We start from the raw sequence: 27,326 nt of genomic DNA, 5'->3' as shown, positions 1-27,326 counted from the left end.
CATTGCCGTTCTCACCAAGGAACTATACCACGAGTCCGGTGGTGGTAGCTACACTGAAGATTTGGGGACAGTGGAGACGACATAGGGGAAAGACCGGAGCACTGGGGGGGTCCCCGATAAGAAACAACCATAGGTTTGCCCCGGGGGGAATGGATGGGGGATATGGAATGTGGCAAAGAGCAGGTATAACGCAATTGAAAGATCTATTTGTGGATGGGAAGTTTGCGAGTCTGGGAGCGCTGACCGAGAAATATGGGTTGCCCCAAGGGAATGCATTCAGGTACATGCAATTGAGGGCTTTTGCGAGGCAGCAGGTGAGGGAATTCCCGCAGCTCCCGACACAAGAGGTGCAGGACAGAGTCATCTCAAAGAAATGGGTGGGGGACGGTAAGGTGTCGGATATATATAGGGAATTGAGAGACGAAGGGGAGACTATGATGGACGAACTAAAAGGGAAATGGGAAGAAGAGCTAGGGGAGGAGATTGAGGAGGGGATGTGGGCAGATGCCCTAAACAGGGTAAACTCGTCGTCCTCGTGCGCCAGGCTAAGCCTGATTCAGTTTAAGGTATTACACAGGGCACATATGACTGGAACACGGCTCAGTAAATTTTTTGGGGTGGAGGATAGGTGTGCGAGGTGCTCGAGAAGCCCAGCGAATCATACCCATATGTTTTGGTCATGCCCGGCACTACAGGGGTTTTGGATGGGGGTGACAAAGGTGCTTTCGAAAGTAGTAGGAGTCCGGGTCGAACCAAGCTGGGGGTTGGCTATATTTGGGGTTGCACAAGAGCCGGGAGTGCAGGAGGCGAAAGAGGCCGATGTTTTGGCCTTTGCGTCCCTAGTAGCCCGGCGCAGAATATTGCTAATGTGGAAAGAAGCCAAGCCCCCGGGGGTGGAGACCTGGATAAATGATATGGCGGGGTTCATAAAGTTAGAGCGGATTAAGTTCGTCCTAAGGGGGTCGGCTCAAGGGTTTACAAGGCGGTGGCAACCGTTCGTCGAATATCTTGCGGAAAGATAGATAGGGGAGAACAAAGAAGGCAGCAGCAGCAGCCCAGAACTTGGGGAGTGGGGGGTGGCCTGAGACAAGGCAGTTGCCAATTAGGGCTAGTTTTTATTTTTGTTATTTAATATTTATTTATTTGTTGTTGTTTTCTTTTGTTCTTGTTTAAATAAAAAAGGTCATTATTATCTGTATTGTTATAATGTTGTGTAAAGGATGCACAATGTACTGTGTTGGTTGACCAAAAATTTTCAATAAAATATTATTTAAAAAAAAAAAAGTTCTTGCAGCAACCGCTCCCGTTCCTTACTCTCCTGCTTCCCTTTATGTGCCCTTATTGATATCAGCTCCCCTCTAACCACCGCCTTCAACGCCTCCCAGACCACTCCCACCTGGACCTCCCCATTATCATTGAGTTCCAAGTACTTTTCAATGCACCCCCTCACCCTTAGACACACCCCCTCATCTGCCATTAGTCCCATGTCCATTCTCCAGGGTGGGCGCCCTCCTGTTTCCTCCCCTATCTCCAAGTCCACCCAGTGTGAAGCGTGATCCGAAATGGCTATAGCCGTATACTCCGTTCCCCTCACCTTCGGGATCAATGCCCTACCCAGCACAAAAAAGTCTATTCGCGAGTAGACTTTATGGACATAGGAGAAAAACGAGAACTCCTTACTCCTAGGTCTGCTAAATCTCCACGGGTCTACACCTCCCATCTGCTCCATAAAATCTTTAAGTACCTTGGCTGCTGCCGGCCTCCTTCCAGTCCTGGACTTCGACCTATCCAGCCCTGGTTCCAACACCGTATTAAAATCTCCCCCCATTATCAGCTTTCCCATCTCTAGGTCCGGAATGCGTCCTAGCATCCGCCTCACAAAATTGGCATCATCCCAGTTCGGGGCATATAAGTTTACCAAAACCACCGTCTCCCCCTGTAGTTTGCCACTCACCATCACGTATCTGCCCCCGTTATCCGCCACTATAGTCTTTGCCTCGAACATTACCCGCTTCCCCACTAATATAGCCACCCCCCTGTTTTTCACATCTAGCCCCGAATGGAACACCTGCCCCACCCATCCTTTGCGTAGCCTAACCTGGTCTATCAGTTTCAGGTACGTTTCCTGTAACATAACCACATCTGCCTTAAGTTTCTTAAGGTGTGCGAGTACCCCTGCCCTCTTTATCGGCCCGTTCAGCCCTCTCACGTTCCACGTGATCAGCCGAGTTGGGGGGCTTCCTACCCCCCCCCCCCCCTTGTCGATTAGCCATCACCTTTTTCCAGCTCCTCACCCGGTTCCCACGCAGCTGTATCTCCCCCAGGCGGTGCCCCCCCGCCCATCCTCTCCCATACCAGCTCCCCCCTCTCCCCAGCAGCAGCAACCCAGTAATTCCCCCCTCCCATCCCCCCCCCCCCCGCTAGATCCCCCGCTAGCGTAATTACTCCCCCCATGTTGCTCCCAGAAGTCAGCAAACTCTGGCTGACCTCGGCTTCCCCCCGTGACCTCGGCTCGCACCGTGCGACGCCCCCTCCTTCCTGCTTCTCTCTTCCCGCCATGATTATCATAGCGCGGGAACCAAGCCCGCGCTTCTCCCTTGGCCCCGCCCCCAATGGCCAACGCCCCATCTCCTCCACCTCCCCTCCTCCCCCATCACCACCTGTGGGAGAGAGAAAAGTTACCACATCGCAGGATTAGTACATAAAACCCCTCTTTGCCCCCCACATTCGCCCCACCACTTTGTTTGAACGTTCTTTTTAATAACCCGCTCATTCTAGTTTTTCTTCCACAATAAAAGTCCACGCTTCATCCGCCGTCTCAAAGTAGTGGTGCCTCCCTCGATATGTGACCCACAGTCTTGCCGGTTGCAGCATTCCAAATTTTATCTTCTTTTTATGAAGCACCGCCTTGGCCCGATTAAAGCTCGCCCTCCTTCTCGCCACCTCTGCACTCCAGTCTTGATAAACGCGGATCACCGCGTTCTCCCATTTACTGCTCCGAGTTTTCTTCGCCCATCTAAGGACCATTTCTCTATCCTTAAAACGGAGGAATCTCACCACTATGGCTCTGGGAATTTCTCCTGCTCTCGGTCCTCGCGCCATCACTCGGTATGCTCCCTCCACCTCCAACGGACCCGCCAGGGCCTCCGCTCCCATTAACGAGTGCAGCATCGTGCTCACATATGCCCCGACGTCCGCTCCCTCCACACCTTCAGGAAGACCAAGAATCCTCAGGTTGTTCCTCCTTGCGTTGTTTTCCAGTGCCTCCAACCTTTCCACACATCGTTTCTGATGTGCCTCCTGCGTCTCCGTCTTCACCACCAGGCCCTGTATGTCGTCCTCATTCTCGGCTGCCTTTGCCTTCACGACCCGAAGCTCCCGCTCCTGGGTCTTTTGTTCCTCCTTTAGCCCTTCGATCGCCTGTAGTATCGGGGCCAACAGCTCTTTCTTCATTTCCTTTTTGATCTCTTCCACACAGCATTTCAAGAACTCTTGTTGTTCAGGGCCCCATGTTAAACTGCCACCTTCCGACGCCATCTTGGTTTTTGCTTGCCTTCCTTGCCGCTGTTCTAAAGGATCCACTGCAATCTGGCCACTTTCTTCTCCTTTTTCCATCCGTATCCAGGGGGGATTCCCTTCTGGTTTACCGCACAGTGTTTTTAGCCGTCAAAATTGCCGTTGGGGCTCCTATCAAGAGCCCAAAAGTCTGTTTCACAGGGAGCTGCCGAAACGTGCGACTCAGCTGGTCATCGCCGCACCCGGAAGTCACTGTCTCCTTAAATGTCAACCATCTACTGGGGAAACCATCCCTATAATTATGAACATTAGAAAGCACCATCCTTTTAGCCAGACAATACATGTCACAAAAACAGAAAATGCTGGAAAACCTCAGCAGGTCTGACAGCATCTGTGGAGAGAGAACAGAGCTAATGTTTCGAGTCTGGACGACTCTTTGACAAAGCCATCCAGGCTCGAGACGTGACATTTTCCAGCATTTTCTGTTTTTGTTTCAGATTCCAGCATCCACAGTAGTTTGCTTTTGTCTTAGAAATAAATGTTTCAAGCTGAGGGAGCAAATTATGTCAATGTCTCTGAGAAAGACCTAGGACAATCTTTCCAGAGTCTGCACCCTTCCTAAATTCACCTCCTGTCCCACCTGCAAGTCAACAATTTAGTTCAAAATTAGAAATGTGGAGAAAAAGAAGTGTGTTACTCACAGATATTGGACACGGGAGGAGGTTTAGTCTGTGTGAATCTGAATCTTCATTCAGCGATGGAGCAGCAGCCGCTTTGCTGCACAGCAATGGACAGGTTCACAGACCCAATGTCCAACTTCCGTATTCAGATACGAGATGATCATAGTGCTTCCGGTGCGCTGACTCTTCCCATTGGTCAACTCGCGCGGAGCGGATTCCGACCCCACGTGGGGCTGGGAGACACTTTGATGCGCTGAACTGTTGTCCAATCCGCAGTGTTTTACTGCAGGAACCAGTGATATTCTCCCAATAGGACTCCAATTGTGTGCTGGGTAAACCCTCTGAGCCATTGTGACGCCACAACGGAGTCCTGCCTGAATCAGCCAATAAGAATCACTGCTTCACAGTGACGTCATTGTTACCCTGTCCCTCCCCAAGACCCCTTCCAGCCAAGGTTTCCCGGTAACCGGCCAACGAGGAGCTCTGCAGGACCGGAAGGACTCTGCACCTCCAGGCAATCAGAGGGCGGGCTTTGTGTGAATGAAGATTGAGCTTCACGGAGACTGAAACTTCCTCCTGTTTCAAACATCTGTGAGAAAATCACTTTACTTTCTTTCCCCTTTCCATTTCTTTTCTAATTCTGGATTTCAATTGTTGATTTGCTGAAACTGAAGGGAAAGGAAGTGAATCCAGGGAGGTTGGACACTCTGGAAAGGTTGGTCCAGGTCATAGAATCCCTACAGTAAAGAAGGAGGCTATTCGGCCACATCGAGTCTGCACCGGCCCTTGGAAAGAGCACCCTACTTAAGGGTAGGTAAGTACTTAAGCCCACACCTCCATCCTATCTCCCGGGACCCTGGAGCTGTGAGGCAGCAATGCTAGCCACCATGCCTTCCTCTCACTCTCTCTCTTAAAGACATTAACATCCTTTGCACTCTCAGCATGACATTTATTTGTCTGGCTAAAAGGATGGTCTCTTTCCTAATGTTCGCAATTAAAGGGCTGGTTTCCTCAGGAGGCGATTGACATTTAAGGGGGCAGTAAATTAAGAGAGGATAGAGATATGTCTCGTGATGTTATATGGTATGTTTTAGATATTTATTGGCCTGCAATAAATTTCATTCATAATTATTTCTAGTCTTGTAATATATTACTCTAGTTGTGTTATATTTTTCCAGTTATAGTGTCACTAAAGCACACAAAGTCAAATTTAACAACTTGTGTCCATGTTGACTCTCTTTAGATCAATCCAGTCAGTCCATTCCCCGGTCTATATCCCCTGCCTGTATCCCCTTCCCCAGCAAGTTTATTTCTTCAAGTGCTGATCCAATTTCATTTAGAACTCATTCATCTCATAGGTAACAAGTTCCTGGTCATGTGCATTCACTCATAAATAAAGATCTTCTTTGTTGTAATTTTTTTTCATTCATTCATGATATCTAGACCTCGCTGGCTGGGTCAGCCTTTATTGCCTAATTGCCCTTGAACTGGGTTGATTTGTTCGGGCATTTGAGATCAACCACATTGTTGTGGGTCTGAGAGGGGATCTCATAGAAACATATAAATTTCTAACAGGAGTGGACAGAGTAGATTCAGAAATAATGCTCCCGCTGGTGGGGAGTCCAGAACTAGGGGCCCATAGTTTGAGGATAAGGAATAAAACTGAGGTGAGGAGAAATCCTTCACCCAGAGAGTGATGAGCCTGTGGAATTCATTACCACAGAAAGTCACTGAGGCCGAAACATTGTGCAATTTCAAGAACAAAGAACAAAGAAACGTACAGCACAGGAACAGGCCCTTCGGCCCTCCAAGCCTGCGCTGACCATGCTGCCCGTCAATACTAAAATCGTTGAAGGAGTGAGATATAGCTCTTAGGGCTAAAGTGATCAAAGGATATGTATGGCTCTATGGGCAATGGATAGTGTGTTGGACTTCTACTTTTTAAAAGTAAATTTAGAGTACCCAATTCATTTTTTCCAATTTAGTGGCAATTTAGCGTGGCCAATCCACCTAGCCTGCACATCTTTGGGTTGTGGGTATGGAACCCACGCAAACAGGGGGAGAATGTGCAAACTCCACACGGACAATAACCCAGAGTCGGATCAACCTGGGACCTCAGCACCATGAGATAGCAGTGCTAACCACCATGCTGCCCATACTAGTCATGTGATATTAACAATATGTCATCGCCTCACCGAGTGATGCAGTGTACGTTACACACATTTTTAATCCAGTAATATATACATATATCCTACCTATATGATCCTTTTCAGGTCTCTGCCCTGCACAGGAATTAGTGAACATGGATATGTTCATCAGCATGAATTAGTCAAAGAGATCTAGGAGTACAGGTCCACAGGTCATTGAAAGGGGCAACACAGGTGGAGAAGGTAGTCAAGAAGGCATACGGCACGCTTGCCTTCATTGGCCGGGGCATTGAGTATAAGAATTGGCAAGTCATGTTGCAGCTGTATAGAACCTTAGTTAGGCCACACTTGGAGTATAGTGTTCAATTCTGGTCGCCACACTACCAGAAGGATGTGGAGGCTTTAGAGAGGGTGCAGAAGAGATTTACCAGAATGTTGCCTGGTATGGAGGGCATAAGCTATGAGGAGCGATTTATTAAACTCGGTTTGTTCTCACTGGAACGAAGGAGGTTGAGGGGCGACCTGATAGAGGTATACAAAATTATGAGGGGCATAGACAGAGTGGATAGTCAGAGGCTTTTCCCCAGGGCAGAGGGGTCAATTACTAGGGGGCATAGGTTTAAGGTGAGAGGGGCAAGGTTTAGAGTAGATGTACGAGGCAAGTTTTTTACGCAGAGGGTAGTGGGTGCCTGGAACTCACTACCGGAGGAGGTAGTGGAAGCAGGGACGATAGGGACATTTAAGGGGCATCTTGACAAATATATGAATAGGATGGGAATAGAAGGATACGGACCCAGGAAGTGTAGAAGATTGTAGTTTAGTCGGGCAGTATGGTCGGCACGGGTTTGGAGGGCCGAAGGGCCTGTTCCTATGCTGTACATTTCTTTGTTCTTTGTTTGTTCTTTGTCATTCATAAGAATTGGGACGGTGTATATTAGGCACAGCAGAGAGAATGGAGGGAGTGTGTGAGATGGAGATATACAGGTTTTGGGGATGGGAGAGGAAGGAATATTCCATAGAAACGAGCACTAGGTGTTGTGAATATCTATCCTGTCCTGACAGTGATGACTTTTGTAAACTCCTTCCACAGGACAATAGAAGTTTACATTCAGGAAATTCAAAATAAATATTGCATCAAGTTCGGACAGAAGTCAGTTGATTCATCAGCAACTGAATATCATCCTTCGAATGTGGAAGGAGAAATGTTTCTCTGTTCTGCCTGTGAGAAAAGATTTCAAACATCAGTGTGACTGGAAAAGCACCGAAATACACACGCAGCCGAGTGAGAGTGTTCCAGTGAACTGACAGTGGAAAGAGATTTAACCAGTTACACAGTGAGGAGGTGGTGGTGTAGTGGTATCGTCGCTGGACAAGTAATCCAGAGACCCAGGATAATGATCTGGGGACCCGGGTTTGAATCCAACTACTGCAGGTGATGGAATTTAAACTCAATAAAATATCTGGAATTAAAAATCTATGAAACCAGCTGGTTCACTAATGTCCTTTAGGGAGGGAAATCTGCCGTCCTTACCCAGTCTGGCCTACATGTGACTCCAGACCCATAGCAATGTGGTTGACTCTTATCAGCCCCCTCAAGGGCAATGAGGGATGGGTAATAAATGCTGGCACAGCCTGCGACGTCCACGTCCAATGAATAAAAACAAATTGTTTCATTAACTGTAACTCAATTAAGGATCACTACACATTTAATCATGTTACAAAATAATTAATACAGTAATTTGTAATTAATACATTTGGTTAATACAAGATGCACTGTTCTCTACTGAGTCGTACTAAACTCCATATGCTTCACCTGGTGTCTGTGTATTTACATTGTATATGTATCGCATGTCCTATGTTTTTTCATGGATGGAACAATACTTTTCAGTACCTCGGTACACGTGACAACAAATCAAATCCAATCAAAAAGAGGGTGGCATGTGGCGCAGCGGTTAGCACTGGGACTGCGGCGCGGAGAACCCGGGTTTGAATCCCGGCCCTGGATCACTGTCCGTGTGGAGTTTGCACATTCTCCCCATGTCCCCACAACCCAAAGATGTACAGGTTAGGTGGATTGGCCATACTAAATTATCCCTTAATTGGAAAAAAAAAAAATTGGGTACTCTAAGTTTAAAAAAAAAATTAAAAATCCAATCAAAGAGAATTTCTTACTAGTTTCAGATTGAACAAAGAGTCTTCTTAAAAATTATTCATTCGTGGGAGTCACTGGCTGGGCCAGCATTTACTGCGCATTCCAATTGCCCTTGAACTGCGTGAGGCTATTTCAGGGGACACTTACAAATTAACCGCAACATTGCTGTGGATCTGGTGTCACGTTTAGGCTAGGCCACATAAGGAGAGCAGATTTCATGAAGGTCTTTAGTGAACGAGGTGGGTTTTACAACAATCAACAATGTCATCATTGGACTTCTAATTGCAAACTTTTATTCAATTTCACCATCTATCTTGCCAGATTCGATCCCAGATCCCCAGAACATTAACCTGGGTCTCTGGATTACTAGCCCAGTAACGATACCATTACACCACTGCCTAGCCCACATAGACTTGGCAGAATATGATGTCTAGTAACTTCTCAAAATTATAAAGTAATTTATTTTTTCAACCAAATTCTGATAACTCTGCAGTTTCTGGAAACATTTTGGTTGATAGTGTTATTTTTTTAAATAAAGATCTAGTCTTTACAACATAATTACCCAATTCACTAATGATAATCAATGTTCACTACTGAATAATCATGAATTTAATTGTTGTTTTTTGCTGTGAAATCAATACATAGTTAACACAGAAAAGATACAGAAGGTGAAATGGCTGCAGGAAGCCACATGTTCGAGGTATAAAAGGGCTTCCTTGACCTTGTTACTAATGATAGTGATTACACTATGAAAATAACAATTTTATAACTAAATGTGATTACACATGCGTACTTACAGCTTCCTACATTACAACAGTGAATATGTTTCAAAAGTACTCCATTGGCTTTAAAACACTTTCGGAGGTCCAGTGGTCATGAGAGGTTTTATAGAAATGTACATTTGTTCTAACTGTCCGCAAACTAGGATATATTACACTTGGTGTCCTCACCAATTTATTGATAAAGGTAGAGTCTTAATTTTGTGTAATAAGCACGTCGTTGACACCATTTTGAATACTCTGTGAAACTCCAGACACACCATATGCACAATTATTTGTTGTAAAACACAGCGAGTTGTTGTGATTTGGAATGCACTGTCCATAAATGGTGCTGGAATCTCATTGGACTGTAACTTCCAAAAGGAAATTTAGTGCATTCTGAAAAAGAAAACAAAATAGTCGAACTATGAGCTTAAATGCGTCGCTGTACAAAGAGCTGGCACGGGAAAAATGGGCCAAATAGACTCCTCGATGCTCCATGAGCCTTGTGTAGATGTAAAGGGAGTGGTAACAACCTGGAACCTACTGCTCAAGAGCATAGGAGATGAAGGAAGGATTTCAATAGGAAATTGGGTGGGCACTGGGGATTTGGGGATAGAACGGGGCAATGGACAGACTGGCTTCCTCCACAGGGAGCCGACATGGTCTCAAAGGGCTGAATGGCCCCATTCCCCACCCTCCAGATGCTGTGATCTCAGGGGAGAAATTCAGCTGCTCCAGTCACTCCAACTCACTGGAGTCCCTCATCTCTGGTGCCATTGTTGTTAATGTCCGCTACACTGTCTCTACGAACTTCACATCTTTCCTAAAGTGTGGGGCCCCTATATAGGGTTCCATTGTAGAGGGATAGAATTGAAAAGCACGGAGGAAATGTTCAACTTGTTTAGACCCAGGGTTCGACTACACTGGGAGCTCTGTCAACATTGATTATCTCCATTTAGAAAAAGGAAATAGAGGCACTGGAGAAGGTGCAACAAAGATTCAAAATATACAGAACTGAGAGCATTTAACACCCAGGAAAGGCTGGGGCTGCTTTTTTCGGGAAAAGAGAAGACTGAATGATGACCTGTAGAAAATCTTTAAGATTATGAATGGATTCAATAATCCAATAGGAATTTCAGTAGACACCTCTTTACCCAGCGAGTGGTGAGAATGTGGAACTCGTTACCACAGCGAGTGGTTGAGGTGAACAGCAGGAATACATTGGACGTAAAGCAAGATACACAAATGATGGAGAAAGGAATAGAATGAGATGCTGATGGAGGGGGGGGGAGGGGGGGGAGGGGGGGAGGAGGGGAGGGGGGGGGAGGGGGGGGGGGAGGAGGGGGGGGAGGGAGGGGGGGGAGGGGGCGGGAGGGGGGGGAGGTAGGGGAGGGGGGGGAGGGGGGAGGGGGGGGAGGGAGGGGGGGAGGGGGGGGGGGAGGGAGGGGGGGGAGGGGGGGGGGGAGGGGAGGAGATGTAGAGGGGTGGGTGGAGGATCAGGTGGAGCATAAATACTGACGCAAACCATGGCTAACCTCAGCCGGTATGGGAATTTAACCTGTGCTGTTGGTGTCACTCAGCACAAACCAGCCATCCAGCCAACTGAGCTAACCAATCCCCGTGTAAATCTGTAATAATTCCTTAAATATTAGTGATTGCCTGTCTCCCACCATACTACTTAATGTAGTTTGCCAGTGCACCTCAGACAACTTGCCCCTCATACCCTGATAGTTTTCTTCTGTGAGAAGCACCAAGATAAATTAAACAAAACAACCATGTAACCACCATAGCCCATCTTCATGGCAATATGGCGTGATTTTTGGGGTATCCAAACAGAAATGGTCATGAAACATCTTCAAACCTCCAAACCCCCTTTCATTCATTGTGAAATATGAAACCAGATATTCGCAAGATGGCTCAGAGAGAATCAGCCCACTGGAGGCGAAGTCGTGAGACCGGCCAGTCCAGCAGAAAGAAACCCTCTGACCATCCCCATTGGCCAACATAATGAATAAAATGCAGTCTTTGATGTAGTTGAGAACAGAAACTATAACAGCAGAATCCAATCCCTGTAATTAGTTGTGCAGTTGTTGGTGTCTCAGAAAGTGCGATGAATTACAAAGTCCCTTTGCACATTGAGAGCAGGTGAATGGCCTCGCCCCAGTATGAACTCCCTGGTGTGACTGTAGACAGCATAACCGAGTGAATCGCCCAAATCGACGCAAACGGGTGTGAGATAATGGGGATTATGGAGACATGGCTGCAGGATGACCAGGGATGGGAATTGAATATATTCAGTATTTAGGAAGGAGAGACAAAAAGGAAATGGCAGTGGCGAGGCAGTGCTGGTTAAAGAGGAAATTAATGCAATAGTGAGGAAGGATATTAGCTCCGACAATGTGCAATCTGTATGGGTAGAGCTGGGGCAAAATAATTAGTGGGCATCATATATAGACTCCCAAACTGCAGTGGTGATGTTGGGAATGGCATAAAACAGGAAATTAGGCTGATTGTAAAAGTTTCCATAGGAATGTGAAGAGAAAAAGATTGGTGAAGACAAATGTAGGTTCCTTACAGTCAGAAACAGGGGAATGTATAATAGGGAACAAAGAAATGGGTGAGCAAATAAATACATACTTTGGTTCTGTCTTCACATAGCAGATACTAGATATGTTGGGGAACGCAGGATTTAGTGAGAGGAAGGAACTGAAGGAGATCAATATTCGAGAAATGGTGTTGGAGAAATTGATGGGATTGACGGCTGATAAATTCCCAGGGCCTAATAATCTGCTTCCCAAAGTAGTTAAGGAAGTGGTTCTCAAAAATAGTGGATGCATTGGTGGTCATCTTCCAGGATTCTCCAGACTCTGGAACAGTTCCTGAAGATTGGAGGATGGTTTATGCAACTCCACTATTTAAAAAGTGAGATAGAGAGAAATCAGGGAATTATAGACCGTCGGCAGTGGGGAAAATTCGAGAAAACCATTATCAAAAATTTTAAAGCAAAGTACTTATAAAACAGTGGCAGGATTGGACAGAATCAGCATGGATTTATGAAGGGGAAATCATGCTTGACAAATCTACTGGAACTCTTCGAGGGTGTAACTGGTAGAGTTGATGAGGGGGAGTCAGTGGATGTGGTATATTTGGACATTCAGATGGCTTTTGACTAAATCCCACATAAGAGATTAAATGTGTAAAATTAAAGAACATGGGATTAGTGGTAGTGTCTTGAGATAGATAGATAACAGGTTGGTAGACAGGAAACAAAAGTAGGAATGAATGAATCTTTTTCAAATTGGCAGGCAGTGACGAGTGGGGTACCACAGGGATCAGTGCTAGGTCCCCAGACATTCACAAGATATATTAATTGATTTTTTAAAAATTTAAAGTACCCAATTCTTTTTTCCAATTATGGGGCAATTTATTGGGGCCAATCCACCTGGCCTGCACATCTTTGGGTTCTGGGGTGAGACCCATGCAGACACGGGGAGAAGTTGTCTCCACACGGTCAGTGCCCCGGGGCCAGGATTGAACCCTGGTCCTCAGTGCTGTGAGGCAGCAGTGCTAACCATTGTGCCACACTATATATTAATGATTTGGAGGAGAGAACAAAATGCAATATTTCCAAATTTGCAGATGACACCAAATTGCGTGGGAGGGTGAGCTGGGAGGAGGGTACAGAGATCCTTCAGTGCGATTTGCACAAGTTGAGTGAGTGGGCAAATGAAAGGAGATGCAGTATAATTTGGAGACATGCGAGGTTATGTGTTGATGGGCGGGGGGATGGGAGCGGGGGAACAATGGGAGCGAGACAAGTGGGCGCAGGAGTAATGAGTCAACGGGCTAGCTGAGAAAGCTGGTCAAAGGAAGCCAGGTGGGGGGTGTGCATACATCCAGCATATGGCAGGGGTTGGGTTACAGAGGGTTGTTGGTGGAGGGGGGCGGGGGGGGGAGCTATTCTGCTGATGTAGGAGGGATTTGAATCAGGTAACAGACAGGAGGTTGGGGGTGGGAGCCGCCAGGTGGCGAACCAGGAGAGGCACGGCACATGGGCTGGCGGCGGGCCCAGGAAAGGTTATGGCTGATTGGCGTAGGGGGAGGGCCGGATGTCCTCCAACCAGGCTGATCACCTGGAATGTCAGAGGGTTAAACGGGCCAGTCAAGAGGACGGCGTCTGTTCGCGCATCTGGGAGCTTTAACGGCGGACGGAATCATGTTGCAGGAGACACACTTGGAAGTGAGTGATCACACTAGATTCAGGACGGGCTGGATTCCCCGGGTCTTCCACTCGGGTTTAGACTCCAAATCCAGGGGGGTGGCAATTATGATCAATAAACGGGTTCTATTTGAGGCGGAGGACACAATTGCTGATGGGGGTGGCAGACTCCTTATGGTCTGTGGCAAGTTTGAGGGAATGAGGGTAGACCTGGTGAATGTATATGCCCCAAACTGGGATGATGCAGACTTCATTAAAAGGCTGTTGGGGAAAATTCCCGACTTGGACTCACGCAAGCTGATTATGGGTGGAGACTTGAACACGGTTCTCGACCCCGGCCTAGACCGGTCATGCTCCAGAACGGGTAGCGTCCCAGCAAAGGCAAGGGAACTGATCGGGTTCATGGAGCAAATGGGGGATGTAGATCCATGGAGAGCCAGTCGGCTGACGGGAAAGGTGTTCTCGTTTTACTCATGTCCATAAAGTCTATTCTAGAATTTACTTTTTGATCATGAGTAGGGATTGTTTAGGTGGGGTAAAGGACACGGAATACTCGGCGATCACTATTTTGGACTATGCCCCACACTGGGTTGACTTGCAGGTCTGCAAAGAGAGTTACCTGCGCCCGCAATGGAGACTGGATGTCGGATTACTAGTGGATGAGGGGGTGTGTAAGAGACTGAGGAAGTGTATGCAGAACTATATGCAGGTCAATGATACAGAGGGGGTCTCAGCAGCGGTCCTGTGGGAGGCGCTGAAGGCGATGGTGAGAGGGGAATTGATCTCTATACTGATACTGGTCCGTAGGGATAGAACGGACAGAGCGGAAATGGACAGACTGGTCAGGGAGATTCACCGGACGGACAATGAATATGCGGAGTCCCCGAGGGAGGACCGACTCAGAGACAGACGGAGACTGTAGGCGGAGGTGGGAGTGCTGTCCACGAGTAAGGCTGTGGAACAGCTCAGGAAGGCAAGGGGCGCAGTCAATGAACGTGGGGAGAAAGCCAGTAGAATGCTCGTGCAACAACTCAGGAAGAAGGAGGCGGCCAGAGAAATAGGTTGGGTAGCGGATGGTGAGGGACACAAAGTGGACCACCTGACAGGACTGAACAAGGTGTTTCAGGATTTCTATAGCAAGCTCTATACCTCAGAACCCCCTGAGGGGCCGGAAGGGATGAGGCGCCTCTTGGACGGACTGACCTTCCCTAAAGTGGACAGGGGGCTAGTAGACGGGTTGGGGGCCCCGATCAGGGCAGAGGAAGTAATGGGTGGCTTGAAGGCCATGCAGTCGGGCAAAGCCCCAGGGCCGGATGGATACCCGGTCGAGTTCTACAAAAAGTTCCCGGAGATAGTGGGGCCGGTTGTGACCAGGGTGTTTAATGAGGCGAGGGACAGAGGGACTCTACCCCCGACGATGTCACAAGCCACCATCTCGCTGATACTAAAACGGCACGAGAACCCTTGTGGGTCATATAGGCCAATCTCCCTGATCAATGTTGACGCTAAGCCGCTGGCTAAGGTCTTGGCGTTTAGAATTGAGGACTGTGTACCGGAGGTAATTGGGAAAGACCAAACTGGGTTCGTTAAAGGTAGACAGCTGACAGCCAACTTAAGGAGACTACTTAACGTGATCATGATGTGCCCAGAGAGCAGAGAGATGGAAGTAGTGGTGGCAATGGGGGCCGAGAAGGCCTTTGACCGGGTGGAGTCGGACTATTTGTGGGAGGTATTGGGACAGTTTGGGTTCGGGGAGGGCTTCATCGACTGGGTCAGATTGCTATATCAGGCCCCGGAAGCTAGCGTAAGGATGAATAGGACAACATCCGATTATTTTAGACTACACCGCGGGGCCAGACAGGGATGCCCACTCTCTCCATTGCTGTTTGCGCTGGCCATAGAACCACTGGCGATTGCTCTGAGAACAACCAAGGGTTGCAAAGGAATGGTTGGGGGGATTAAGCATAGGGTCTCGCTCTACGCAGACGACTTGCTTCGATACGTATCGGACCCACTGACCGGGATGGGCGGTATAATGGAAACATTGAGAGAATTTGGCTGGTTCTCTGGGTACAAGCTAAATATGACAAAGAGCAAGATGTTTGTGGTACAGGCGAGGAGCCAGGAGAATAGGTTGAAGGGGTTTCCATTTAGGCTGGTCAGGAAGAGCTTCCGATACTTGGGGATACAGGTGGCGCGAGACTGGGGCAGGCTACACAAGTTAAATTTGACCATGGTGGTGGCGCAAATGAAGAGTGAGTTCCGGAGATGGGATGCACTCCCGCTATCACTTGCGGGGAGAGTGCAGACGGTGAAGATGACGATCCTCCCGAGATTCCTATTTATTTTCCAGTGCCTCCCAATCTTCATCCCACGGTCCTTCTTTAAACGGGTTGATAAAATTATTATGGGCTTTGTTTGGGCGGGGAAGTCCCCGCGGGTGAAGAAAGTGATGCTAGAGAGGAATCGCAGGGAGGGGGGACTGGCGCTGCTTAGCAACTACTACTGGGCAGCCAATATAGCCATGATAAGGAAATGGATGGTGGGTACGGGGTCTATTTGGGGGCGGATGGAGGCGGCTTCATGCAAGGGCACCAGTCTGGCAGCCCTGGTCACGGCTCCTCTGCTGCTCTCGCCAGCCAGGTACTCCACCAGCCTTGTAGTGGTGGCGGCCCTGTGGATCTGGGGCCAGTGGAGGAAACATGTGGGGGAGGTGAGAGCATCGGTCTGGTCCCCAATCTGTGACAACCACTGTTTTACCCCCGGGAACATGGATGGCGGGTTCCGAGCATGGCGAAGGGTGGGGGTGGGGAGTATGGGCGATTTGTTCCTAGAAGGGAGCTTTTTGAGCATAAGGGAGCTGGAGCAGAGTTTTGGACTGGCAAGGGGAAAGGACTTCAGGTACTTGCAAGTACCTGATTTTGTACACAGACAGGTCCCATCCTTCCCACGCCTCCCACCAAACGGGTCCAGGACAGGGTAGTTTCCTGGGGAGAGAAGGGAGAGTCTCGGATGTCAATAAAGAGCTCATGAGAGCGGAGGAGTCTCAGACACAGGAACTGAAACTTAAGTAGGAGGAGGAACTCGGTGAGGAGATGGAGGACGTCGTATGGGTGGAAGCCCTGAGTAGGGTAAACTCAACTCCAACATGCGCAAGGCTCGGCCTGATTCAATTCAAGGTCGTCCACCGGGCACACATGGCGGTGGCCCGGATGAGTAAATTCTTTGGACTGGAGGACAAGTGTGCGAGATGCGCAGGAGGACCAGCGAACCCTATCCACATATTCTGGGCATGTCCAAAACTTAGGAGGTACTGGGAGGGTTTTGCGGACTTCATGTCCCAGGTTTTGAAAACAAGGGTGGCGATGAGTCCAGAGGTGGCAATTTTTGGGGTTTTGGAAGACCCGGGAGTCCAGGAGGAGAAAGAGGCCGACGCCTTGGCCTTTGCTTCCCTGGTAGCCAGGTGACGAATACTGCTGGCATGGAGGGACGCAAAGCACCCAAAGACCGAAATATAACTTTCGGACATGGCAAGCTTTCTCGGTTTGGAAAAAATTAAGTTTGCCTTAAGAGGATCAATGACAAGGTTCGCCCGAAGGTGGCAACCATTTATCGACTTCTTTGCGGAGAATTAAACATCAGCGGGCGGGGGGGAGGGGGGTGTGATGAGTAGAGTAGAGTAGGGGGATAAATAGGCGGGTGTTTGTGAGATATGACTTGTTTTTTTGCACTATGTTTCTAGTGATAATGGCACATTACTGTACACTGTGGCTGTTTACAATGCCAAAAATACCTCAATAAAATTGTTCATTTAAAAAAAAATGAGAAGGCAGACTATTAGCTGAATGGCCATAAATTACGAGGGGAATGTGCATTGAGACCTGGGTGTCCTCGTACACTGGTTACTGAAGGAAAGCATGCAGCTGTAGCAGGCGGTAAAGAAGGCAAATGGTATGCTGGTCTTCATTGCGAGCGGATTTGAATACAGGAGCAGAGATATCTTGCTGCAATTATATAGGGCCTTGGTGAGGCAGTACCTGGAATATTGCGTGCAGTTTCGGTCTCCTTAGGAAGGATGTTCTTGCTCCAGAGGGAGTGCAGCAAAGGTTTACCAGACTGATTCCTGGGATGGTGGGACTGACGTATGAGAGATTGAATCAGTTAGGATTGTATTCGCTGGAGTTCAGAAGAATCGGGGACCTCATAGAAACCTATAATATTCTAACAGGACTTGACAGGGTAGATGCAGGAAAGATTTTCCCGATGGTGGGAGTGTACAGAACCAGAGGTCGCAGTCTGAGAATACGGGGTAAACCATTTAGGACAGAGATGAGTAATTTCTTCAACCAGAGAGTGGTGAGCCTGTGGAATTTGTTACCACAGGAAATAGTTGAGGCCAATACATTGTATGTTTTCAAGAAGCAGATGGATATAGCACTGAGGGCGAAGGGGATCAAAGGATATGGAGGGGAAAGCGGGATTAGGCTATGGATGGTAAGCCATGATCATAATGAATGGCAGAGCAGGTGCAAAGGGCCAAATGGTCTCATCCTGCTCCTATGTTTCTATGTAATCCCTTCCCACACTAAGAGCAGGTGAATGGCTTCTCCCCAGTGTGAACTCGCTGATGTCTCTGCAGGTTGGATAACAGCGTGAATCCTTTCCCACAGAGGGAGCAGGTGAATGGCCTCTCCCCAGTGTGAACTTGCTGATGTTTCCGCAGGGTGGATGAATCAACAAATCCCTTCCCACACTGAGAGCAGGTGAACGGTCTCTCCCCAGTGTGAACTTGCTGGTGTGTCTGCAGGGTGGATAACTGAACGAATCCCTTCTCACACTGAGAGCAGGTGAACGGCCTCTCCCCAGTGTGAATTCGCTGGTGTGCCTGCAGGGTGGATAACCGAGTGAATCCCTTCCCACACCGAGAGCAGGTGAATGGCCTCTCCCCTGTGTGAACCCGCTGGTGTGACTGCAGGGTGGATAACCGAGTGAATCCCTTCCCACACCGAGAGCAGGTGAATGGCCTCTCCCCTGTGTGAACCCGCTGGTGTGACTGCAGGGTGGATAACTGAGTAAATCCCTTCTCACACTGAGAGCAGGTGAATGGCCTCTCCCCAGTGTGATTGCGGCGATGAATCTCCAGCAGAGATGGGACTCTGTATCCCTTCCCACAGTCCCCACATTTCCACGGTTTCTCCATGTTCTGGGTCTCGTGTCTCTCCAGATTGGACAGTCAGCGGAAGCCTTGTCTGCACGCAGACCATGTGCACTGTCTCTCCTGTGAATAGTGTGATGTTTTTTCAGGCTGTGTAACACCTTGAAGCTCTTTCCACAGTCAGTTCACTGAAACACTCTCACTCGGGTGTGTGTTGTGTGGGTCTCGGTGCTTTTCCAGTCACACTGATGTTTCCACAGTCAGCTCACTGGAACTCTCTCACTCGGGTGTGTGTTGTGAGGGTCTTGGTGCTTTTCCCATCACACTCACATTTAAAATGTTTTGAAGCCGACAGATCGGACAAACATTTCTCCTTCTCGCCGATGATATTCAGAGCCCGATGATATTCAGATCAGAAGGGATCGAGTGAGTTTGTCACATCGCAATGTGACGTTTGAGATTTCTGTCTATAATTCCTCCTCTTCCAATATCCTTTAAATACAATTTACAAAAGTCATCATTGTTAGTACGGGATAGAAATTCAGAACAGACAATTCTAGTTGCTGTGGAACATTATTTCCTCTCTCGGTCTCCAAAAGCTGTAAATCTCCATCCCACACACTCTCCCTCCATTCTCACTCTGCTGTATCTAATATTCACCCTCCCAATTCTCCTGAAGGTGCTGATTCATGTTGATTGGCAGATCCAAGCTCAGCTCACTGCTTCCTGACCAGGACACAGAGATTACGTGACACCACTGTTTAAAAAAGGAGGTAGGTAGAAAGCGGGTAATTATAGGCCAGTGAGCTTAACTTCGGTAGTAGGGAAGATGCTGGAATCTATCATCAAGGAAGAAATAGCGAGGCACCTGGATGGAAATTGTCCCATTGGGCAGACGCAGCATGGGTTCATAAAGGGCAGATCTTGCCTAACTAATTTAGTGGAATTTTTTGAGGACATTAACAGTGCGGTAGATAACGGGGAGACAATGGATGTGGTATATCTGGATTTCCATAAAGCCTTTGACAAGGTGCCACACAAAAGGTTCCTGCATAAGATAAAGATGCATGGCATTAAGGGGAAAGTAGTAGCATGGATAGAGGATTGGTTAATTAATAGAAAGCAAAGAGTGGGGATTAATGGGTGTTTCTCTGGTTGGCAATCAGTAGCTAGTGGTGTCCCTCAGGGATCAGTGTTGGGCCCACAACTGTTCACAATTTACATAGATGATTTGGAGTTGGGGACCAAGGGCAATGTGTCCATGTTTGCAGACGACACTAAGATAAGTGGTAAAGCAAAAAGTGCAGAGGATACTGGGAGTCTGCAGAGGGATTTGGATAGGCTAAGTGAATGGGCTAGGGTCTGGCAGATGGAATACAATGTTGACAAATGTGAGGTTATCCATTTTGGTAGGAATAACAGCAAAAGGGATTATTATTTAAATGATAAAATATTAAAACATGCTGCTGTGCAGAGAGACCTGGGTGTGCTAGTGCATGAGTCGCAAAAAGTTGGTTTACAGGTGCAACAGGTGATTAAGAAGGCAAATGGAATTTTGTCCTTCATTGCTAGAGGGATGGAGTTTAAGACTAGGGAGGTTCTGCTGCAATTGTATAAGCTGTTAGTGAGGCCACACCTGGAGTATTGTGTTCAGTTTTGGTCTCCTTACTTGAGAAAGGACGTACTGGCGCTGGAGGGAGTGCAGAGGAGATTCACTAGGTTAATCCCAGAGCTGAAGGGGTTGGATTACGAGGAGAGGCTGAGTAGACTGGGACTGTACTCGTTGGAATTTAGAAGGATGAGGGGGGATCTTATAGAAACATATAAGATTATGAAGGGAATAGACAGGATAGATGCGGGCAGGTTGTTTCCACTGGCGGGTGAAAGCAGAACTAGGGGGCATAGCCTCAAAATAAGGGGAAGCAGATTTAGGACTGAGTTTAGGAGGAACTTCTTCACCCAAAGGGTTGTGAATCTATGGAATTTCTTGCCCAGTGAAGCAGTAGAGGCTCCTTCATTAAATGTTTTTAAGATAAAGATAGATAGTTTTTTGAAGAATAAAGGGATTAAGGGTTATGGTGTTCGGGCAGGAAAGTGGAGCTGAGTCCACAAAATATCAGCCATGATCTCATTGAATGGTGGAGCAGGCTCGAGCGGCCAGATGGCCTACTCCTGCTCCTAGTTCTTATGTTCTATTAGAATAGGAGCAAGAGTAGGCCATTCGGCCCACTGAGTCTGCTCAACCATTCAATGCGATCCTTGGCCGATCTACCCCAGCACCATTTTCCCACACAATCCCCATATCCCTCGATATCTTCAATATCTAGAAACCTACCAATATTTGTCTTGAACATACCTGATGACATAGGCTCCACATTCCTCTGGGGTAGAGAATTCCAAAGCTTCACCACATCCTCATCTCAGCTTTCTCTCTATTTTCCTGCCTGTTGTCCATAACCCTTAACTCCATTGTCAATAAAATATCTGTCAAACTTGTGCTTTGATACATTCAATGACCCCCAGATAGGGGCTGTTTAGCACAGGGCTAAATCACTGGCTTTGAAAGCAGACCGAGGCAGGCCGGTAGCACGTTTCAATTCCTGTACCAGCCTCCCCGAACAGGCGCCGGAATGTGGCGACTAGGGGCTTTTCACAGTAACTTAATTGAAGCCTACTTGTGACAAGAAGCGATTTTCATTTTCATTTTTCAGATACAACTGGTCCCTATGAAAGAGAAATCCAAAGACTAACAACCCTCTGAGGGAAGAGATGACTGGAAATCTATGACATAGCTGCAGTCTTATCATAGATTATCATAGAATTTACAGTGCAGAAGGAGGCCATTCGACCCATCGAGTCTGCACCGGCTCTTGGAAAGAGCACCCTACCCAAGGTCAACACCTCCACCCTATCCCCATAGCCCAGTAACCCCACCCAAACAAAGGACAATTTTGGACACTAAGGGCAATTTATCATGGCCAATCCACCTAACCATATATATATATATATATATATATATCAGAAGACGAGAAATAATAATAAATTTACTTTATTACAAACTGCAAATAATATATCTAATCTGTGCCATGTAACAACACGAGCCATATCTCTGTCCATTATTAATTTACTGTCCCCTGAAATGTCAGCCATCTCCTGGGGAACCCACCCCTTTAATTGTGAACATCAGGAAAGAGACAATCCTTTTTAAAAATAAATTTAGAACAACAAAGAACAAACAACAGTGCAGCACAGGAACAGGCCCTTCGGCCCTCCAAGCCCGTGCCGACCATGCTGCCCGTCTAAACTAAAATCTCCTACACTTCCGGGGTCCGTATCCCTCTATTCCCATCCTCTTCATGTATTTCTCAAGGTGCCCATTCAACGTCAATTATTTTTTTTCCAATTAAGGGGCAATTTAGCGTGGCCAATCCACTTAGACATGGGGAGAATGTGCAGAGATGTGCAAACACCCCACTTATAGTGACCCGGGGCTGGGATCGAACCTGGTCCTCGGTACAGTGAGACGGCAGTGTTAACCACTGCACCACCGTGCCACCAGTGACCACCCTTATAGTCAAGACAAATAAATGCGTCAACCTGTTAAGGAGATGTGTGGGAGGAGTTGGAAACACTTTGTGGAGCTGCAAATCTGCATGAATTTTATCCCCCCCAATTATAATATAATAATCTTTATTGTCACAAGTAAATAGCACTGCAATCAAGTTACTGTGAAAATCCCCTAGTCGCCACATTCCTGCCCCTGTTCAGGTACACTGAGAGAGATTTCAAAATGTCCAATTCACAACAGAAAGTCATCCCAAGGAGGAGGAAACATGCTAAAGGGGAGACAAGGCATCCATGGTTGAAGAGGGAAGTCAAGAACAGCAAATGAAACAGCATACAATTTGGCGAGAATTAGGGGGAAGCCAGAGGATTGGGAAGCCTTTAAAAGCGATCAGAGGACAACTATAAAAGCAATAAAGGAAGATGAAATAGAAGTGCAAGCTAGCTAGTAATAAGTGAAGATATGAAGAGTTTTTTTCAATATATAAAAGGTAAGAGAGGCAAAAATAGACATTGGACCACTGGAAAATGTGGCTGGAGAAGTAATAATAGGAAACAAAGAAATGGCAGAGCAACTGAACAGTTACTTTTCATCAGTCTTCATGGTGGAAGACACGTGGGATGCCAGAGATCCAGGAGAATCAGGGGGCCGAGGTGGGTGCAGTGGCCATCACTAAGGAGAAGGTTCTGGGGAAAGGTCTGAAGGTAGATAAACCACCTGGACCGGATGGGTTTAGAACCCCAGGGTTCTAAAAGAGATAGCTGAGGAAATTGTGGAGGCATTGGTGGTGATCTTTCAGAAATCACTGGAGGCAGGAAGGGTCCCAGAGGACTGGAAAGTGGCTAATGTAACACTGCTGTTTAAGAAGGGAGGAAGGCAGGAGATGGGAACTTCGAGGCCGGTTAGCCTGACTTCGGTCATTGCTAAGATTTTGGAGTCCGTTATTAAAGCTGAGATCGCGGAGTATTGGGAAGTATATGGTAAAATAGGACTGAGTCAGCACAGCTTTGTCAAAGGGAGGTCATGTCTAACAAGTCCGTTTGAGGAGGTAGCATGGAAGATAGACAAAGGAGAACCAGTGGACGTGATTTATTTAGATTTCCAGAAGGTCTTTGACAAGGTGCCGCACAGTAGACTGTTAAATATGTTAAGAGCCCATGGTGTTAAGGGTAAGATCCTGGCATAGATAGAGGATTGGCTGGCCGGCAGAAGGCAGAGAGTGGGGATAAAAGGGTCTTTTTCAGGATGGCAGCCGGTGACTAGTGGTGTGCCTCAGTGGTCTGTGCTGGGACCACAACTTTTTACAATATATATTAATGATTTGGAAGAAGGAACTGAAAGCACTGTTGCTAAGTTTGCACGTGATACAAAGATCTATAGGGGGACAGTTAGTATTGAGGAAGCACAAGGGCTGCAGAAGGACTTGGACAAGCTAGGAGAGTGGGCAATGAAGTGGCAAATGAAATACAATGTGGAAAAGTGTGAGGTTATGCACTTTGGAAGAAGGAATTTAGGCATAGACTATTTTCTAAATGGGAAAATGTTTCGGAAATCAGAAGCACAAAGGTAATTGGAAGTCCTTGTTCATGATTCTCTTAAGATTAACGTACAGGTTCAGTCGGCAGTTAAGAAGGCAAATGCAATGTTAGCATTCATGTCAAGAGGGCTAGAATACAAGACGAGGGATGTGCTTCTGAGGCTGTATAAAGCTCTGGTCAAACCCCATCTGGAGTATTGTGAGCAGTTTTGGGCCCCGTATCTAAGGAAGGATGTGCTGGTCTTGGAAAGGGTCCAGTGGAGGTTCACAAGAATGATCCCGAGTGGCCTAATTCTGCTCCTATGTCTTATGATCTAATCTCCTGTAAAAGGAGTTTCCAAAATCCATCGCAGTCAGTCCTCCTCCTGCTCCCTGGTCCAGGATGACCGCTCATGCCCCCCGCTGCACACTGACCCTCGTTGTCATCAGCAGTCCCTTGATTTGAGGGCAACGTCTACTCACGTGTTGTGAGCTTCTGCCTTGGGTCTTCATGTGACTCATAGAATTTACAGTGCAGAAGGAGGCCATTTGGCCCGTCGAGTCTGCACCGGCTCTTGGAAAGAGCATCCTACCCAATGTATGTATGTATGTCCCTGTCAGGCAGGGAAGAGATGGTCGAGTGAGGGAACCATGGTTGACAAGAGAGGTTGAATGTCTTGTTAAGAGGAAAAAGGAGACTTATGTAAGGCTGAGGAAACAAGGTTCAGACAGGGCATTGGAGGGATACAAGATAGCCAGGAGGGAACTGAAGAAAGGGATTAGGAGAGCTAAGAGAGGGCATGAACAATCTTTGGCGGGTAGGATCAAGGAAAACCCCAAGGCCTTTTACAAATATGTGAGAAATATGAGAATGACCAGAGCGAGTGTAGGTCCGATCAAGGACAGTAGCGGGAGATTGTGTATTGAGTCTGAAGAGATAGGAGAGGTCTTGAACGAGTACTTTTCTTCTGTATTTACAAATGAGAGGGGCGATATTGTTGGAGAGGACAGTGTGAAACAGATTGGGAAGCTCGAGGAAATACTTGTTAGGAAGGAAGATGTGTTGGGCATTTTGAAAAACCCGAGGATAGACAAGTCCCCCAGGCCTGACGGGATATATCCAAGGATTCTATGGGAAGCAAGAGATGAAATTGCAGAGCCGTTGGCAATGATCTTTTCGTCCTCACTGTCAACAGGGGTGGTTCCAGGGGATTGGAGAGTGGCAAATGTCGTGCCCCTGTTCAAAAAAGGGACTAGGGATAACCCTGGGAATTACAGGTCAGTTAGTCTTACTTCGGTGGTAGGCAAAGTAATGGAAAGGGTACTGAAGGATAGGATTTCTGAGCATCTGGAAAGACACTACTTGATTAGGGATAGTCAGCACGGATTTGTGAGGGGTAGGTCTTGCCTTACAAGTTTTATTGAATTCTTTGAGGAGGTGACCAAGCATGTGGATGAAGGTAAAGCAGTGGATGTAGTGTACATGGATTTTCGTAAGGCATTTGATAAGGTTCCCCATGGTAAGCTTCTGCAGAAAGTAAGGAGGCATGGGATAGTGTGAAATTTGGCCAGTTGGATAACAAACTGGCTAACCGATAGAAGTCAGAGAGTGGTGGTGGATGGCAAATATTCAGCCTGGATCCCAGTTACCAGTGGCGTACCGCAGGGATCAGTTCTGGGTCCTCTGCTGTTTGTGATTTTCATTAATGACTTGGATGAGGGAGTTGAAGGGTGGGTCAGTAAATTTGCAGACGATACGAAGATTGGTGGAGTTGTGGATAGTGAGGAGGGCTGTTGTCGGCTGCAAAGAGACATAGATAGGATGCAGAGCTGGGCTGAGAAGTGGCAGATGGAGTTTAACCCTGAAAAGTGTGAGGTTGTCCATTTTGGAAGGACAAATATGAATGCGGAATACAGGGTTAACGGTAGAGTTCTTGGCAATGTGGAAGAGCAGAGAGATCTTGGGGTCTATGTTCATACATCTTTGAAAGTTGCCACTCAAGTGGATAGAGCTGTGAAGAAGGCCTATGGTGTGCTCGCGTTCATTAACAGAGGGATTGAATTTAAGAGCCGTGAGGTGATGATGCAGCTGTACAAAACTTTGGTAAGCCCACATTTGGAGTACTGTGTACAGTTCTGGTCGCCTCATTTTAGGAAGGATGTGGAAGCTTTGGAAAAGGTGCAAAGAAGTTTTACCAGGATGTTGCCTGGAATGGAGAGTAGGTCTTACGAGGAAAGGTTGAGGGTGCTAGGCCTTTTCTCATTAGAACGGAGAAGGATGAGGGGCGACTTGATAGAGGTTTATAAGACGATCAGGGGAATAGATAGACAGTCAGAGACTTTTTCCCCGGGTGGAAAAAACCATTACAAGGGGACATAAATTTAAGGTGAAAGGTGGAAGATATAGGAGGGATATCAGAGGTAGGTTCTTTACCCAGAGAGTAGTGGGGGCATGGAATGCACTGCCTGTGGAAGTAGTTGAGTCGGAAACATTAGGGACCTTCAAGCTGCTATTGGATAGGTGCATGGATTACGGTAAAATGATACAGTGTAGATTTATTTGTTCTTAAGGGCAGCACGGTAGCATTATGGATAGCACAATTGCTTCACAGCTCCAGGTTCGATTCCGGCTTGGATCACTGTCTGTGCAGAGTCTGCACATCCTCCCCGTGTCTGCGTGGGTTTCCTCCGGGTGCTCCGGTTTCCTCCCACAGTCCAAAGGTGGATTGGCCATGATAAATTGCCCTTAAGTGTCCAAAATTGCCCTTGGTGTTGGGTGGAGGTGTTGAGTTTGGGTAGGACGCTCTTTCCAAGAGCCGGTGCAGACTCAAAGGGCCGAATGGCCTCCTTCTGCACTGTAAATTCAATGATAATCTATGATTAATCTAGGACAAAGGTTCGGCACAACATTGTGGGCCGAAAGGCCTGTTCTGTGCTGTATTTTCTATGTTCAAGCCCACACCACCCTATCCCCATAACCCAGTAACCCCACTCAACCAACCCTAAGGGCAATTTTGGACACTTTAAAGGGTAATTTAGCATGGCCAATCCACCTAACCTGCACATCTTTGGACTGTGGGAGGAAACCGGAGCACCCAGAGGAAACCCACGCAGACATGGGGAGAACGTGCAGACTCCGCACAGTGTCTCCCAGCTAGGAATCAAACCTGGGACCTTGGAGCTGTGAAGCAATTGTGCTAACCACTATGCTACTGTGCTGCTCAACAGAGCCGCAGTGCTTTGGACACATGGAACAGGATATCTAATAAGACAGTAATATCTGGAGGACAGGATTGGCTTCCTTTTCTTTCCATCTCTGCCACCGCTTTGCATCAATCAGACATTGGGACTCAAAGACTAATCCAGTTTGATGGACAAGTTGTCTCCATTCTGAACAATGGGGAACAAGCTCCTCCCACTCATTGAAACATCGCCCCCGACAGAAATTACAAACGCGCATGCGCGCTGATACACATTAAAGATGGCGGCCGTTAACCCGAGCCGAACGTGAAGAGCCGCAGCCCCGCTCGGTACAAATTGGGTCCCGTAAACTTTTGCGAGGTTTGCCATTGCAACAGCTTTACACAACGTTTCCGCCCACTCCCGCTTTCTCTC

General features: G+C 47.4%; 2 protein-coding genes across 2 annotated transcripts in view; both read right to left on the bottom strand.

Annotated features, from left to right (window-relative positions):
• LOC140417885 (uncharacterized) overlaps nt 1-4,340 on the bottom strand; it is a 46,613-nt gene extending 42,273 nt beyond the window's left edge. Inside the window, exon 1 of the mRNA XM_072501317.1 lies at nt 4,218-4,340. The gene's annotated coding sequence lies outside the window, so the exon portion shown is untranslated. The remainder of the gene's footprint in view (nt 1-4,217) is intronic.
• Nucleotides 4,341-18,048: 13,708 nt separating this feature from the next.
• LOC140421713 (uncharacterized) lies at nt 18,049-18,745 on the bottom strand. The gene has a single exon (XM_072506577.1). It carries the CDS (start codon nt 18,673-18,675, stop codon nt 18,061-18,063), a length of 615 nt encoding a protein of 204 aa, XP_072362678.1. The 5' UTR covers nt 18,676-18,745; the 3' UTR covers nt 18,049-18,060.
• Nucleotides 18,746-27,326: the final 8,581 nt, after the last annotated feature.

The sequence above is a fragment of the Scyliorhinus torazame genome, chromosome 5 (genome assembly GCF_047496885.1).
Source record: "Scyliorhinus torazame isolate Kashiwa2021f chromosome 5, sScyTor2.1, whole genome shotgun sequence".
NCBI lineage: Eukaryota > Metazoa > Chordata > Chondrichthyes > Carcharhiniformes > Scyliorhinidae > Scyliorhinus > Scyliorhinus torazame.
The sequence above is the reverse complement of the archived record's forward strand: the minus strand, read 5'-3'. Positions and strand labels throughout refer to the sequence as shown.